The sequence below is a fragment of the Mixophyes fleayi genome, chromosome 6 (assembly GCF_038048845.1).
Source record: "Mixophyes fleayi isolate aMixFle1 chromosome 6, aMixFle1.hap1, whole genome shotgun sequence".
Classification (NCBI taxonomy): Eukaryota; Metazoa; Chordata; class Amphibia; order Anura; family Limnodynastidae; genus Mixophyes; species Mixophyes fleayi.
Genome location: NC_134407.1, coordinates 216,218,308 through 216,237,519, shown reverse-complemented (window position 1 = coordinate 216,237,519; position 19,212 = coordinate 216,218,308). Strand labels below are relative to the sequence as shown.

The 19,212-nt window shown below is 38.4% G+C and overlaps 1 protein-coding gene across 1 annotated transcript in view; it reads right to left on the bottom strand.

Moving 5' to 3' along the window:
* LOC142095484 (uncharacterized) overlaps positions 1–19,212 on the bottom strand; it is a 108,703-nt gene that overhangs the window by 9,291 nt on the left and 80,200 nt on the right. Inside the window, 5 exon segments of the mRNA XM_075178429.1 lie at positions 10,792–10,906; positions 11,027–11,141; positions 11,224–11,618; positions 12,186–12,323; positions 14,293–14,455. Coding sequence (XP_075034530.1) covers positions 10,792–10,906; positions 11,027–11,141; positions 11,224–11,618; positions 12,186–12,323; positions 14,293–14,455 — 926 coding nt within the window.

Here is a 19,212-nt window from a genome sequence, read left to right as displayed (position 1 = left end):
AGTTTATGCATAGGGCACTGCAGACTTTTGTTTTTGGAGAAATGTTTTGTTCGTATGTTAACCTTATGTACCTTGACATTTACAGTTCACTGATGGTGAACGGCGAGAAAACTGACTCCTTCCCTGATCTGTATGGGGGTCAGATAAAGCTGCCCTCTTTCACCTCTCCTTTTGTTTGTTTTATATAGTGCTCTTCGTAATGTGCATCGGACAGAATCCAGCGATAATAGGGATCACTGCATCGGGTCCCAACTGAGAAGAGGCCAGGTGCTCCTTCTACATGATTGACGTCACTGTCTTCTGCACTGACCAGCGTTCGGTGTCAGCACTCGTCCAGAACTTTGGACAAGCTTCAGGGGGAAAGGACAACTGCAGGAAAGCAAAAACTATGCTCATCGGGCAGTGGGATCTGTCATCTCCCGCTTCTTTCCCCTTCACAATCAAGTCCACTTCACCAAGACTCTGGGAGTCTGGTTTGGTGGAGAGGACACGGCCCTGAAATTATGGGAGGGAAGACTTGCGACAGACAGAAAAATGGACTGTGGAGCCTCAGCGATCTTACCTTGAAAGGGATAGCATTGGTCCTTCCGTTTTGCAGTGCACCACCCATGCGTGGCTACCCCTAGCTGCGGTCTGCAAGACCATCACAAGAACTTCCATTTTACCTGGGGCTAAAGCGGTCAGAGTAAAGCGGAACAGAGATACCTAATATCCCCAATATGTTGCAAGCCTTGTTTGTGTGCAACTGTATCTGCGGGACTCTTTGCGAAAAGAAGAACAGCTCTGCTGGCAATTACATGTCTCACTTTTTCGTCTGCCCCAGTCTACTGTATCCATCCACTCACAACACAATCTCTGGGGCCCCTCAGCAGGAAAGACAGTTACTGGGTCCAAGAAAAAAAGTAATATAACTATCTGTATGTTTCAGCTCTTACTAGAGATGATACTTCAGCTGTAGTTAGAGCAAACAAACAGTTGCTGTAAAAAATAATATATTTGTATTGTCCCCCTATGTCTATCCTGAACTACTGTAGGACATTCTAAAAAGAATTGATAAAAGTAAAAAAAAAAAAAAATAAGTAAAAACCCAAACAAAAAACAACAACAACTAATTACTTAGTGATTAGAACACATTACAAATATTAGGTATCAAATTTATCATTAGAGATACGGAAAACCATTTATGGATACAACTCCAGTGGCACACAAGATGCTTGCAATGATGTAATCATGGAAAAGTGTATTTCTTCACTATTTTGCCCAATTTAAATTTTTTTAACTCTAAAAAAAAACCTAAGATTTTATTTACAAATTCACTCCGATGTCCTAACAAATCATGGAATTAAATGTCATTTAACCAGCACATACCAAAAATGTAGAATAAACCAACCAATCATTCACGGGTTTAGTATGAATAAAAAATAATACCAACAATAATATTATTATTAAAAGGCTCTGAAAGAAACAGAAGAAGGAAGTGTGGTATTTTGCTCATATCCCACAAACAGGGATAAAGGAGTAAAAAGGATATAGTCGTCAGGACCAACCCTACCAGTCAACACAGCTCACTTACAGATCCATATAGTACTCCAATATAACTTACTAGGAGTCAGGTCCCAGAAATTTCACAACAGTCTCCGACAATCAGCAGTTTATGGCAAGCTCCACCATAAGTAATCAACAAATTAATACCATGGCAGCAGATGCCAGGGGGTTAATCCTCCCTTCCAACCGATTCAGCACGTGAAAGAAAAAAACCTCCGGAAGGTACAAAAAAAAACAAAAAAAACAAAAACTGTCTGATACGTACCCTTACTTTGGATATGACCTAAACCCCAAATGATTCTTAAATGTTGCACGGTGGGTTACATTAATATGTTTCTCCTTTGGAGTACAGAATGGTTTATGGGACACTTCCTGGCTTTCATCCCCCTCAAGTTAGCAAGTCAACATCACAAATGCTTGTAAAGGGGATAAAAGGAGTTACTCTTCACCAACAGGGATTCGGAATCTCATTAATCAGTTCACACCACGATTGTTCTCCCTGGACTTTAATAGACAGTGAGGCCCCAGCCTAGCATGGAAGGACTGCACGTCAAGAGAATCTGGTCCCTACCCATCTATATCCGACTAACACAGCCAAGCATCCCTAACCTGTGGATAACCCTGCAGGGAGGGATTCCCACCGTGGGAATATTGGACACTTTAAAAGAGTCTGTAGGAGAGACAAAGTGACAAGGGGGTCTTCAAGGATTTCTTGAGCTTGGTGTAGAGATTTGTCTGTCGCCTGCTCCACTGTGATTCCTGCATCTGAGGGTGTTCTTCTGCTGGAGCATGGAGACTGGGGTTCAGATCCTTATCACGTTGATTGAGAGCATTGGCCGACTGGCCAGGAACATCAAGAGATGAAGAAGTACAGCAGAGATATTTCACTTGCAGCGTGTTCGAGAGTTTGGAACTTTGCGCAGTGGTATTTCCCCCGCGGCTGGACCACAGAATAACCCCAGCCCTTTTTCTGGCCTGTCTGGACTCCAAGGACTGTTTCATTTATAGCTGTTCTGTAATAAGAGGTTTTTGGGTGTGATTTAGAGTGTGGCGAATACTTATGGCATTGATTTAAAGTATACATCTTTTTGTGGATATTGTTTGCATTAGACGTTCATCTTTTGTAATAAAGGTACAGTTGTATCCTTCCTATCTTTGTCTGTGTGATGACGAACCCCTAGATACAATGACTTTCCTCTGGGTGCCTACTCTAACATCCTGGTATCATCAGAACTTCTAAGACTAAGTTCAAATCCCATGGAGCAGAGAATGCAATTAAACGGTCTGTTCTCTTTGCTACATGCATGAGCCGTATCACAAATTCATCCAACACAATTTCTTGTGGAGTAATGCTTTAAATCAGAAATCTGTATTTTTAGTCCCTTATCTAAATTTCCTGTGGAAACTGTAGGCCGACTATTTGGTCTGGTGTTCTTCAAAAGTACACCAGTCTGAACCCCAGTAGGAGACCTATCTCCCCCTGCACCACATGTTTATCGTCTTTGAGTTACTAACCAATCCTCCACCCCCCCCCCTCTTACTTCATCTCATCTATATCATCACCATTTATTTGTATAGCGCCACTGATTCCGCAGCGCTGTACAGAGAACACATTCACATCGGTCCCTGCCCCATTGGAGCTTACAGTCTAAATTCCCTAACATATACACACAGACAGAGAGAGAGAGAGAGAGAGAGAGACAGACTAGGATCAATTTCGATAGCAGCCAATTAATCTACTAGTATGTTTTTGGAGTGTGGAAGGAAACCGGAGCACCCGGAGGAAACCCACGCAAACACGGGAGAACATACAAACTCCACACAGATAAGGCCATGGTCGGGAATTGAACTCATGACCCCAGCGCTAACCACTTAGCCACCATGCTGCCCATAGATAATGTTCTTTTAATGTTCGTTAATGCTCTTTTGCTCTGTGTTTTAATGCTCAACAATGTTATACCTATTTGTATATTGTGTTTTGTATCCTGCATTCACAAACCTAATAAAAAAAGTTTTATTCAAAAGAAGTACACCAGCTGCAGATTGTTTCTGGCTTTTAACCTACCAGGACTCTGAGCTCGGATACCATATTTGCTCTGGAAGTAGAAGACTTGGACATACATGATGATTCCATGGCTGTTTATTTCCAACTGGATCACTTCCGCAAGCTATGGCCTTTGTAGCCAAAAGGGAAGACTCACAATGACTTTAACAGAATCCTTTCCTATATTTGTATAGGACCTTGGAAATCAAAGGGTTTGGAGGGAACACATACCCTAGATTTATGTGCTATGTAACTGATAGAGCATCTACTTCTTCTGCTATGTTGTTAACATACCATGAGGAGAATTGTCTTACCTTAGAGTTCACTCCTGTTGCTATAAGTTTTATCTGTGGGTACCCCCCACTTGTTCACAATCTTCTTGGATATCTTTTCATTCAAATCCTATTCTCCTGGGTGCAGCGTTTAACAAATCTATTCTGACATTATCTATTCCGGCTATGTAGGCTGCATATAGACCTTCCAGGACATTTTCTACCCATTGTAATAACGGCCTGACAGCTCTCATCATCATATGGCTACTGGTACCTCCTGGGCGGTTGATGTATGCCACTACTGACTATCACATATCGCCCCAATACAAGGGGCTTGATACTCTCACCTGCCAACAGTGGAGATCCCCGACAGCGTTGGGCGCAGAGTCTGTCTGATGGCCATCATGATTCGGGATCTGCGCATGCGTAGATTCATCCTGTCAGATAGAACTCCTCTCTGCTCCCATTCGTCCAGCCTGTCATCATCTCACTATTTAAGACACCTGGGCCAACACTCAGTTGCCTGTTCTTTTTCAGCCCTGACTGTGTGAAGACTTGGATCCTTTCCTTGATATCAACTCACAGAGTTACCAACCTTTCCAGCATCTCAGCTCAGCTGCACCAGTGTATCTAATCTACAGTTTTCAGCTCACAGAGCTCTCCTACCGGTTCCTGTATTTCTGATGTCTGATTCAGCTCTGCTTATTACGGGATATCAGCTCACAGACTTTACCATCCTTTCCAGCATCTCAGCTCAGCTGTTCAGTGTGACTAATTTACAAGATCTCTGCTCACAGAGTCCCCCTACCTGTACCTGTATTTCTGCTTGACAAACCTAGGAACCATATTCCCTGCCGTGAATCGTGATACTGACATGACGCTCTACTATGATTTTCCAGAATTTAAGACACGCTTTGAATACTGCCAACATTTCACGAACATCTGATGACAACTCTTCTACAAGCTACAGCGACAACCCCTGCAGTGGCTTCTAGGTGACAACAGCGAGCCCCCCATCCAGTCCTGCTAGCATCTGTACAAATGATAACCCGATTGTGGACTGCAAATGTTTTTCCAAATGGTACCCAGGAACCTGTTATCCAAACTAAAACTTTTTGCCTTTCTCTAGGGACAATAACGAACTTCTTTCCTTCCGTGTGTAGACGAACAAAGATATTTTAGCCTTTGAGATGCTATAAATAACCTTTTCTCCACTTGCTGACGATCTAGTCATTTACAGCTTGAGTTATTGTTGAAGTAGCTTGATATGCTGCTCCCCTAATCTTTTCATTATCAAGATAATATGTCAGAATTCCGTCTTGTCTTAGTAACGCAATTACTACAACCTGGATTTTGGCAAATGTCCTTGATGCTTTCAACAACCGGAAAGGGAGCTTCTGATTTGGAAATGTTGGCTGAAAAATCCAGAACCTTAGAACTTCTTTGTGATCTCAGGTACATGAAGGCATGCATGTCAAAATTGACTGTTGCGAGAAAAATCCCCCACCCCTCTGTATTCACATCTTGAATTGCCTGGTTTTTTTATTAAAATAAATTTGCCGAAGTTCTGTAAATCTGGAATTGTGCGATAACCACTGTCGTGTTTTGCCACAATGAAAAACTCTGGAAAAGGAACCTGTTTTTCTCTGCTGAATAGAAACTTTGAGTCACTGCAAAATGTCCAACATGGACGATTATTTTTGTGAAGTAGTTGGGAGATTGGGATATTTTAACCCTTCACTTTTGACTGGTGAATATCTCACAAATTTATATACATGCCCTCGCATAACTGTTGTGAAGACCCACGCGTCTACTGAGAGTGCAACCTTTCAAGCTGTAGCTGCCTACGATTCTCTAAAGGTACAATGATATCTTTCAGCCACACAATTAATTTTGCCATTTGGAGGGGATGGTTTCTGTTGCACATTTGCACACAACTTATACATAACTTTCCAGTGTATACTTCTAGAAGAAAACTTGTTACAAGAGGCAGAAATAAGTTCTCTCCAAAGGCCGTAGAAGTGGATTTTCTTCTTAAAAGTTGTTGCAGAGGATCTGAATATAAAAAATATATCAGCCTATACTTAGCGCTTCACCATCAATTGCTGCTAGAAAAATTTCCGTATGAGAATCAATTCAGCGCCATTGGTTTCTCAAGTGACAGATATAGATATTGTTCTAATGGTGGTACTTAACACAATCCAATTTAATGGTAGATCTTCAGAATACCTCAGTAGCAAATATGGGGAAAAAAGAGAAAGAAGAAGTTACACTATGTGATATAATCACTCCTTCAATCAAACAAACCTAATTGTCCCCCGATCTTCATATTATGCACAGCTATTATCATTTTCCTATGGATGCTTTACCATTATCAATATATGTCTGGAAACATAGAGGAGAAACAACACTTCCTTCCCCCAAGGTAATGGACTTAATTAGATTATTACCTGAATTAGATTCTTTCAATGTTCACGTAATAGGTGCTTGTGATGAAAATCGAGATAATTTAACTCCCCAGAAGCAAAGGGACTAGTTTCACCTTGGTTCATAGATGTCATGCAAAGAGAAAAATATACAGGACCTAGCGTAGTGCGTTTAAAAAATTCTCACAGTTTCATTTGTCATACATACACACATAAAAAAAATCCTATTATTTACGAAAAACAGGTCACAGCCCCAAGGATTGCAGTTGCTCATACAGGAGTAACAGAAGACATTTCGCAAGTAAACATTAGACCAACGTACACCCTGGTTGTCAGCAAGCGGATTCTCGGCAAGGATGTTATCGTCCAGAATAAGCAGTCTTTTTCCAATAGTACACCCACCAACGCGTTTCGACTACAAATTGAGTCTTTTTCAAGGTAGTGTATCGATAAATTCAGAGGTTCTATTTATATCCCTATCCTCTAATCACATGACCTTTCAATACAATTTTTTCGTAAAACACAAATATACAAAAAAAAAAGAAAAAGAAAAGTACAATAAATCAATCGGCAGGATTACAATATTTCACGTGGACAATAATTTTCATGATAAAATATACAAAATATAGACATCCAATGTTTAAAATAAACTAGTTAAATTAATATAGCTCACCACTTCATAAAATGAATAAATCTTATATTCTCCTACTCGGAATGCGGGGATGAAAACACTGATCTTTAATATCCAAGATATATAAAGATAAGCACCGCATCTAAATAGATATTCCATACCTCTATATCAAAATAACCAAGCCTCATTCTGGCTTGTCCGTAGGTCAATACACGCATGCACCACAGTGAATGCAACGTTGGCCGTGCATTCTAAGCCTCAATTTTAAATTCTCCACGTCTTGGATTACCAATAGTTTACCACACATGTGTGGACACCTGGATTCATAAAATATCAAATTAGTTAATAAATACATCGGGTTAAAAAACATCACTCCAACTTCCGAGTATAAACAAACAAAAATCACGGTCCTAAATTTTGAGAAGTATCTACAGAATAAACAATAACATTTCTTCTTATCTATAAGAGGTGATGAATCTGATGATTCCAATCTTCTCCCTTTTTCAATTATGGTTGTCGCTGATGTCAAAGGCGTATAATTGGATTAACAAAAGTATATTGGTTAATATTGTTTTATTGGGAGATTGCACTCCTTATGCCACGCTACACGGGGCATGGCGCTATCACGCAGTAAAATCCGCACGCACACACTCACACTACAACATTTAGTTATTTATATATTTCATATTTATTAAGGTTCCAATCCACATTCATTTATTAGTAAAATGTATTAGATTGTATATTTATTCATATATAATACTGTAGTAAAGGTTTTTATGGTTCAGGTGTTTTAAAAGATAAAGAGTTTGGTCTCATATTAAAGCTTATTTCACCAGCATTAACCCGGTGTGGACGGAATAGCGATCGCATCTAGCGATCTCAAGATACAAGCAATATGAGATTAATGCTAAAAAAAATACTTTGTGTGGGTCAGTTTGAACTGGTCATTCAGAGTCAAATCATGGGAACAATAGGGTGGGGGATGTTCCCCTCACCCTTTGTAAAGATCAAATGAACTGACCTATAACTTGCAAAGCACTGGAATGCCATCAACCACCGGACTAATGAAGACCTTACTAAGTGTTAGGTGGACAAGTATATACAAGCATGCTGGTTTTTTGTTCTCTCTCTCTGAACCTGGCTACATGTAAGCATTGCTTTGTTCCATGGACCTCGGTGAAGCTCTATAAGGAAAATATAATGTATTCAGTGTTTTCATACTTTCCTGCTTTAATGTAACATCTTTAATAGGTATCATGTATCGGCTATATTGTACTGTATTGTACTTATTTATTGAACTGCTAAACAAATTGCTTTTGCTAAATAAATTGCTTGTGCTTCGGAAACACAATACAATCGCTTGGGCAATGCTTATTTGAAAACGATAAAATTACTTTAATACTTACTTTGAGTGATTGAAAGAATCTATTTTGTAAGTTTATTACCTTGGGGGAAGAAAGTGGTGGGTTAAGAACAACAGAATTGTTTCTCCTCTATGTTTCCATACATATATTGATAATGTGAAAGCATCCATGGGAGACTGATAATAGCTGTGCATAATATGAAGATCGGGGGACAATTAAGTTTGTTAGGTTGAAGGAGTGATTATATAGCATAATGTAACTCGTTGATTTTATTTATTTTTTGTATAATTTTGCACCATCAATTCTTCTCTCTTTTCCTGCAGAGGATCTGCACAGAACAAAGCTAAGAAAATTAAAAAAAAAACCAAAACATTCTATACTAAAGAGAAACTCCCTGTAGATCACCCTACTCTGTGTTTTCTTTTCAGTGCTGACTCTTGAATGTGAGGATTAACCCCTTGGCATTCGCTGCCTTGGAGGAGAAAAAAAAGAAAGCCATGATTAATGACGATAGGAGAATTTAAAACACTTGCTTTATTAATACATACTTCCCCTAATAAGCGGCAGCATGACCAGGTTGTTTATATGGAAAAACAATTGTGTCATCTACTTGGAAGGAAATACATCACTACCTAAAGTCAAACACGGCAAGGAACCTTCCTCGTGAACCCAAGCTGATCAGAGAGAACGGTGAATGTGGCTGACAGTGTGAACTACACTGTATATTTCAGAGTGCAGGGGTAAGTGATGCTGTGAAAGACTCCTTGATACATATGCAAACCGAGGGGGGTGTTTCCTAGTAGCTGGACACCCCCTCCAAGCCTGGGGCACTGTATAATTGAGGTGGCTGGACCCTGCTTCCACTTCACACGGCTCTGCTTGAAAAGGGAGAGCTGTGTGCACCTAACAGTAGTCCACGCAGCATCGCCCATGTATATTATGGAGATAGGGAGAGTTGGAGAGCAGCCAAGCACTGTCTAATATTATAGCCACGCCCCCACGCGTGCTTGTCGCCCACTGGCGGTGTGGTAACCCCCTCTCTACAAATCCTGCGTTTGCCCCTGTTGATACTAAAACCTGGACTCTGAAACTTGAGACTTGTACAGGCCTTGCTGTAGAAAACCCAGCAAACAAGGAAAAAGGAGAGATACACCAACAAGAAGAGTCCCTTAATTACCCTCTTGTTGATGGACACGTCTACCATTGACGTTGGACATATGAAGCTTTTTCCACTGGAGGGTCACTTTCTAAAACACACCCTAACTTTTGGTTTCGCCATCACAGACGAAGAGGACAATCATTGTTGCATTGGTAATCTGTATCAATAGAGGTGGAGGAGAACTATCCAGGAGATCCAACTAATGAATAAGTAGAAGGTAAAGGGCTCAAAAATCAAAAACATTGAGCCTGTATTCTTGGGTGGGAAGAAGTGTCCAATATCTATGAATGTGACATGTTAGGGAGTAAATCACTGCTCCCACCCAAGGACATTGTTGTTACTATAATGATTTGGAAAACCCAAGAGCGTCAAGCTTGAATAATAGATCAGTTTCAGGGAGCAAAGCAGTGAGTGGTGTTACAGAGTAATGATGTGTGATACAGCTGGGCACTAGCGAGAAGAGAGAGGATTTCTTGCCTGACAATCATCTGGAAAACTGAACACGAAACTAGGTGCCCTGATGACCACGGGCATGTTACCATGGGTGTGTTACAGTGCCTGTAGGAGAACAAAAATGGGCCACCACCGAATCTTTGATAAGACTTCCGATGCAATGAAGAGACTTAGAATAATTCTATATTAGGATTGGTACAATGCTGGGTCCATACTTAGTCATCAATTTCAAAGAAAGATTTGAAGGCTTAAGAACTTTGAAAACCTACACTTGAAATCAATAAATCTAGTAATATGGAGTCTGGCAGAAGATCTGGGTCACCAGCATCTCATTTAATAAAGCCTTGACAACATTAGGGCTGAATGATAGTTCTTATGATATGAAGAGTAAGAGAAGGTTAGTCAGAAAATTCTTCTGAAGACAACATCTTCTGGGGAAGAGCATCAGAGTCCAAAGTGGTAGGAGAAGACTATGAGCAATTTCTAGAGCTGTAACACAGTCTGGAGCCAGTAACATGGCAAGTAAACAGGGATCTGCCTTAAATGTATAAGTTGGAAGTGGTACCAGTAATTGTACAGCCTCCAATGGAGCAGGTACGGAAGAAACTTGTTCGTAAGACAAATCTTAAAAAAAAAAGAAAAAAAGAAAAAAAAAACACCTAGTCAAAAGGTGTGAGTCCCATTCTTTAAATAGTAGTTGATGGTATCATTGAAGTATAGTCAACTAAAGAGTTAGAAAACAGAGTAGCAGAAACAAAAGAGCATACATTGCACTCAGGCTTGTGGAGCTCAAACAAACTGTCCTCACTATATTTAATCGGGTTTATACAAAGGTTCTGAAGAGACGGAACAAAGAGAATGTGTAACTCTTTTCTGTATTTAATGTTTATTACTCACCTGTGCCGATATCTGTAGGTATGTCCTCCTCCTCCTTACGCTGCTGGTTGTCTATCATATACATCTCATCTTCTACCTCAATATGTTCTACTTTAATATCAATCAGATCTTCATCCTAAAAGAGCCCAAAAATCCATGTTCAATAAATTGAGTTTAAAAAAAAGAATAACAGTGCATAAGATCAGTGTCATATAGTGTCACTTTGGTATATAGGGAGACCCTCAATTTTATCTACCTGATACTCCTGTGGGATACTGTGAGTTTCCTCTGTATTTTCCTGTGAATAAAGACGGGAACATCTCTCTGGGGTATTTCTATTACTGTATCCATCTGTAGGAAACACACAGTGACTGAAAACATTTTTTATATGATGTGAGTATCTTGGAGGCCCTCAAAACTGCTCTGTCCTTTACCATAAAAATATTCTCTTACCCAGTGATATGAGGGTCTGGTGATTCCCCACAATCACTTCCTTCTTTATATCTCTGTCTCCTTCTAAATACTCCCATTCCTGCATTGAGAAATAGACAGTGACATCCCGACACCTTATAGGAACCTGACACACACAATGATACAGTCATCACCCAGACACATCCCCTGGTGTTACTGTATAATGTCCCATTCCCAGCAGTCACCTCTCCAGTCAGCAGCTGAATGATCTTGTTGGTGAGTTCTAGAATCCTCTGGTCATTGTTTCTCTCATGTATCAGTGAGTGAGGTGGAGGCTCCGTGATGGGGCTCTGGGTTCTGTTCCATCGTCTTGAAACATGGGAATGACTCCTGTGTGCCACATATTCATCAGTTGTTTTCTTCACAACTGTGTAATCCTGTATGTCGACAGAAACATTAATAAATATCAATCATAGCTTTGGGCTTCCTATATTACTACACAAGGTCAGTGTATGTATGTATGTATGTATGTATGATGCCACTGTGACACTCCCAGAATCCCTCACTTCTCCAGTCAGGTTCATGTTTTATTAATAGAGATAATAGTGATGTCACTGTGACATTCCCAGAATCCCTCACTCCTCCAGTCAGGTTCATGTTTTATTAATAGAGATATTAGTGATGCCACTGTCACACTCCCAGAATCCCTCACTTCTCCAGTCAGGTTCATGTTTTATTAATAGAGATAATAGTGATATCACTGTGATATTCCCAGAATCCCTCACTCCTCCAGTCAGGTTCATGTTTTATTAATAGAGATAATAGTGATGTCAATGTGATATTCCCAGAATCCCTCACTCCTCCAGTCAGGTTCATGTTTTATTAATAGAGATAATAGTGATGTCACTGTGATATTCCCAGAATCCCTCACTCCTCCAGTCAGGTTCATGTTTTATTAATAGAGATAATAGTGATGTCACTGTGATATTCCCAGAATCCCTCACCTCTCCAGTCAGCAGGTAGATGATCTCCAGGGTGAGGTTTAATATTCTCTCAGTCATGTGACTCCTGTCCGTGTCCATGCTGTGGACTCTGAGAATGGCCTTTGTTCCTTCTGGGCGTGGCTGACCTTGAGGTGACCGCTGCAGGCAAAAATAAAAAATAAAAAACTTTCACTGGTAATAATGACCCATAGGCCAATACTGGGAAACAGCTAGGTCCAAATGCAAATCTAAAGTGAAATAAACAATGGAAGGAACTAGAAGCCCTGCATGAATGTATCCCGCACAGCTTAGATCAGGACAGTTTTCAAACATTCAAAAAAACATGTATTAGTCACTTATACACAGGAAAACGTAAAATGTTAAGATCTTGCATTTAAGACAGGACACAATATCACTAAGTATTTGATTAGAGGATTCATGTCTGGTGATTTCACTTGGGAGACAAACATCGAGAACATGAGGGTTTTGCACCTGAGAATCTGTTTTTATAACTTTTGCTACGCAGTGCTGCCTCTTTCTACCGTTATGTGTAATGATCACATATTGTACATTTAAGTAGCATAATACAGCAATCTATTCTCTTTTCTTATTATCAGTATAAAAGACCAGTCTACAGACAAGTTATATGAAATGTCTCCAGTGGACTTAGACACAAGTCACAAGTGCCCTCGTACCTTCCCACTACAAAGTCTCCCCACTACCGGTACTAGATCATTGTACCTGTTTTACTTAACTTCAGTTACAGGTTATCAATCAATATATATCTTTATCTCTGTGTCCCTTATCATTATCTCACTGTGTCAATATTTCATGAGTCTGCTTGGTATCTCAGAGTGGCCGAGCAAAGTCAGTAGTCAACAACATAAGCAGTAGGACAAGAGCAGTGACAAAAGAGTCTGTACGTAATAACAAAAAACAAGGATCCGTTCCTACACCTCCTCCCTTGGTGATCTCATCAGCTCCTTTGGCCTTCAGTACCACCTGTATGCTTATGACACTGAAATCTATCTTTCCTCCCCTGACCTCTCCCCTTCCAGTAAGTCTACTGTCTCTTTCTGTCTCTCGGCCATTGTATCCTGGGTGTCCCAGTGCTTTCTTAATTTCATCAATTCCAAGACTGAAATAATTGTTTCCCCCCTCCAGAGGACCCTTTGCTCCCACCCTCTCTCTTTCTGTTGATAACATTACCCTCTTTTCTGTCCCTCAAGTCCGCTGCCCAGCAGCCATCGTTGACATCCTCTTCTTCAAACCTTACATTCAGTCCAAATACTGCTACCTCCACCTCCGAAATATAGCCAAAATCCGGCACTATCTCACCATGGAAGCCACCAAAACTATTATTCACTCCTTTGTAATCACTCACCATTACTATAACCTCCTTCTCTCTGGCTTCCCCAACTCCTGCCTTGAGCCTCTTAAATCTATTCTCAATACTGCTGCCTGCCTTATTTTTCTCTCCCACGTCTCTATCTCTGCCGTCCCTCTCCGCCAGTCGCTACATTGGTTTCTGTATCCTACAGAATTAAAATGTAAAGTCCTCACCTACAAAGCTCTCAACCAATGCCCCCCCTACATCTCCAACCTCATCTATAACTCCGCTCCCCCTATTTCTATCTTCCTCTTGCCTTTAGGATGCAAGCTCTCACCAGCAGGGTCCTCTTTCCTCCTTCTACTATTCAATCACCCTCTGTAACTCTTGGCCGGCTTCCCTAGCCCTGTTTTCAAAGGCCTACTTCACGTTGGACATTAACATCACTCTCACTCAATGTTCCGTAATTAATTTGATCTACACTACCGTGTTATATGTGTATTATTTGTTTAATCGGTATGTCTGGGCTTTACATTGTTTTTCAATTTGTTTCATATTATGTAACATGTTATAGATCATTGCTGTCTATTTATTGTGTACTACTGTATATGACAAGTTTAGCACCCCAGACCCTTTGTGGCGCCTTATTAATAAAATATATTATTATAATTAAGTAGAGAGAGTACAATGACCAGAGTTGATAAATAAAGACAGCCCGGTCCCCTCCTCAATATTTGCACAGACAGGGCCTTCAAGTGCCGCAGCTTCCAGAGTTGCAGTCCAGTGGCTGTGCCGCACTTTAGCCACTGTATCCCTGGTCACTGTTTCTGTACAGCTGACCAGACGACCCTTCAGGAAGCCCTGCTGAGAGAGGGAGACGGGATTCAGCAGAGTAGGGCCTGCACCCGCTCTGAGTAAAGCAGTGTTCTCATAGAGAACAATACTAGTGAAATCAAAGACGCTAAAATGAAAATAAAGGTTAAATAAAAATAAATTGCTGCCGAGCAGAAACAACAACAGGTGCCCTATTACTAAGGCCACTAAAATACAAACTAAATACTGTTAGCGGAAGGGGCATAGAGAGGGAGGCATAAAGTATTCGCGTAGATTAGTGACTTACTAACAGCACAGTGCCCCCTATACAACATGGTGAAACAGTGTCCCCACCAAAAGGAATGAGAAAGATAAGTTTGAAACCTTCATCCTAAAGAGAAAACTCCCATAATATTAAACTTAACAGTTTCACTAAAAACTGAAATTTTTAACACCACAGAATGACACTGCCACCTATATCAATGAGAGTACAGCCTACACCATTTACCTGGCCAGGAAAGGACATAGGAGCCTGCGGACAATGCAACAAGTGATGAAGACTCAGTCAAACACCACGTGAAAATTTTCAACTCTCTCAACCTTCCAGGAATATCTGCTCGTACACTGACACTAAAGACTGTAGTCTCCTTTATGTTGAAATACAAAGCCCCACAACAAAACCCAGCTGCAAGTACGCGACTGACACCCCACATCAGAGGGGCCGACATAATAGCAATAAACACACAATAGGGTGCACGGTGTCTGCAGACCACTTATACCCAGCGACCACCCCTTGGATTTTAAACATCTGCAGTTCACCGTCCAGCTGTGTATTGCCAACAACATCAACAAAGCTTAAAAATGGCCGTGAGCAGCTTGCAGAACCTGTGCTTCTCACATGGACAGATGTATGTCACCTGCATGACAGCCAGCAACAAGACCCTCCACTTCCTGACACCTACATAGTGTTGTTTACAAGGAAACATTGAAATATATTAAAAAAAAAAATGACAATTTTGTCAATCAAGTAGAATTAAATTAAAAGAATTTGTTTGGTAAATCTAAGCAAAAAAATTTTAGTATTGTATATACAGAATAATAGCAACAATATATTTTATTTACTGAATAACCATGTCTAGAATATATATAATACATATTATTCAGTAACAATATCTTTAGTTTATATACTGAATTACAATGCCTCTCTATTTTATATATACTGAACAACAGTGACTATATATACACACACACACATATATATATATATATATATATATATATATATATATATATATATATATATATATCTATATATATATCATACTGTCTATATTGAATGACAACAATTATATCTATATATTATACACTGTGTATATTGAATGACTTTGGCTATATTTGTTATACACTCAATATAATGAATAACTGACTATATCTATATATTATACAAATGTATATACTGAATGACAGGGACTGTACATTGATTATATACTGTATATGCGATATGAAAATTACTATCCCTATATATTATATATAATGAACAACAATGACAGTATCTATGTATTATACACTGTGAATAGTAAGTAACAGACACAATTACTATACATTATATACAGAAATACATTTATATAGGATACCTCTGGCTCTCAGGATGAGACGCTGGCTGATGACGTCACTGCTAATGGCCGGGACAGCGCAGAGCATTGTGGGCGATGTAGTTTTTGCAATTATACCCGGCTGGACTCCTCCCCCGCATCCAGATCACATGACCCTGACGTCACATGTTCTCAACCTCTTCAGAGACCCAGTGATTATATATATGTTTAATATCACTATGTTACCTCTACACATATATCCTATATATACATATATATTCCTCTCACATAATACACTGTGTGTTATGTAACTAATGTCTTATTATATCTTACTATACATACTATATGTGTAATATCACTATATGTTACCTCTACACATATATCCTATATATACATATATATTCCTCTCACATAATACACTGTGTGTTATGTAACTAATGTCTTATTATATCTTACTATACATACTATATGTGTAATATCACTATATGTTACCTCTACACATATATCCCATATATACATATATATTCCTCTCACATAATACACTGTGTTATGTAACCAATGTCTTATTATATCTTACTATACATACTATATGTGTAATATCACTATATGTTACCTCTACACATATATCCTATATATACATATATATTCCTCTCACATAATACACTGTGTGTTATGTAACTAATGTCTTATTATATCTTACTATACATACTGTATGTGTAATATCACTATATGTTACCTCTACACATATATCCCATATATACATATATATTCCTCTCACATAATACACTGTGTTATGTAACCAATGTCTTATTATATCTTACTATACATACTATATGTGTAATATCACTATATGTTACCTCTACACATATATCCTATATATACATATATATTCCTCTCACATAATACACTGTGTGTTATGTAACCAATGTCTTATTATATCTTACTATACATACTGTATGTGTAATATCACTATATGTTACCTCTACACATATATCCCATATATACATATATATTCCTCTCACATAATACACTGTGTGTTATGTAACCAATGTCTTATTATATCTTACTATACATACTATATGTGTAATATCACTATATGTTACCTCTACACATATATCCCATATATACATATATATTCCTCTCACATAATACACTGTGTTATGTAACCAATGTCTTATTATATCTTACTATACATACTGTATGTGTAATATCACTATATGTTACCTCTACACATATATCCCATATATACATATATATTCCTCTCACATAATACACTGTGTGTTATGTAACCAATGTCTTATTATATCTTACTATACATACTATATGTGTAATATCACTATATGTTACCTCTACACATATATCCATATATACATATATATTCCTCTCACATAATACACTGTGTGTTATGTAACCAATGTCTTATTATATCTTACTATACATACTATATGTGTAATATCACTATATGTTACCTCTACACATATATCCTATATATACATATATATTCCTCTCACATAATACACTGTGTGTTATGTAACCAATGTCTTATTATATCTTACTATACATACTATATGTGTAATATCACTATATGTTACCTCTACACATATATCCTATATATACATATATATTCCTCTCACATAATACACTGTGTTATGTAACCAATGTCTTATTATATCATACTATACATACTATATGTGTAATATCACTATATGTTACCTCTACACATATATCCATATATACATATATATTCCTCTCACATAATACACTGTGTGTTATATAACCAATGTCTTATTATATCTTACTATACATACTGTATGTGTAATATCACTATATGTTACCTCTACACATATATCCTATATATACATATATATTCCTCTCACATAATACACTGTGTTATGTAACCAATGTCTTATTATATCATACTATACATACTATATGTGTAATATCACTATATGTTACCTCTACACATATATCCATATATACATATATATTTCTCTCACATAATACACTGTGTGTTATGTAACCAATGTCTTATTATATCTTACTATACATACTGTATGTGTAATATCACTATATGTTACCTCTACACATATATCCTATATATACATATATATTCCTCTCACATAATACACTGTGTTATGTTACCAATGTCTTATTATATCTTACTATACATACTATATGTGTAATATCACTATATGTTACCTCTACACATATATCCTATATATACATATATATTCCTCTCACATAATACACTGTGTGTTATGTAACTAATGTCTTATTATATCTTACTATACATACTGTATGTGTAATATCACTATATGTTACCTCTACACATATATCCATATATACATATATATTCCTCTCACATAATACACTGTGTTATGTAACCAATGTCTTATTATATCTTACTATACATACTGTATGTGTAATATCACTATATGTTAGACTGGAGGTCTGAGATTAACAAGCATCCCTGAATTTGTGGTTATTAACCACAAGGACTGAAATGATATTAAACCTTGTAAGAGAGGTAGAAAACAGCTGTATAAATTTCAGAGCAAAATAATCAACTCTCTTTTAAGACCAAATATTGCAGAAGATAAAAATCTATTACACTGACTTAAAGGTATTTTAGAAAAATAATCAAGGTTTTACATGAATTAGAAAGACAAATTCCAATGGTCAGATAGTAATTCCAACCCAATAGTCCATTAACTGCATCCAAGTTAATTTAAAATATTTACAGAAAAATGAAGTCCTGTAGACATTGATGTAAAGAGGATTCCAAATTTGGCTGCCAGGATATTAGGATTAGGAGTGGAACATTAATTAACGCCGTCTGCAATAGTGAAAAGCAGGGTTTCCCCAAAGACTAGGACAGTGGTACTCACCTGGAAGACCACTGCCGATAGCTGTCTGGACCCTGCATCTCTGCAGCTTTAGGTAGAACCATAGACGTGCACACAGGGTGCAATGTCGGACCTCACGTCCTCCTCCTAACCTTTTTTTAATATGTTTTTATCGAGTGGCAGAGTTGAGAGCTCTGCAATAAGTGTCTGCTCAGAACACAAGCACCTAACACCCAAGAATGCCGTGCATGTCATCGAGCCTTTAAAATTTGGTCAGAGGAAATTGTCTATTCCTCAAGATCAACTAACAGTGCAGAACGGATGTATGGTCACTTCATCTTTGAAACAGCACCGTACCCAGGAGAGTGAGCTGGTGGTTCATAAAGAATGATGATGAAAGGGGTTTAATGATTGATGGATGAATGTTCGTCTTGGGTGCACACCCTAATATAATGTGCTAAATCTCC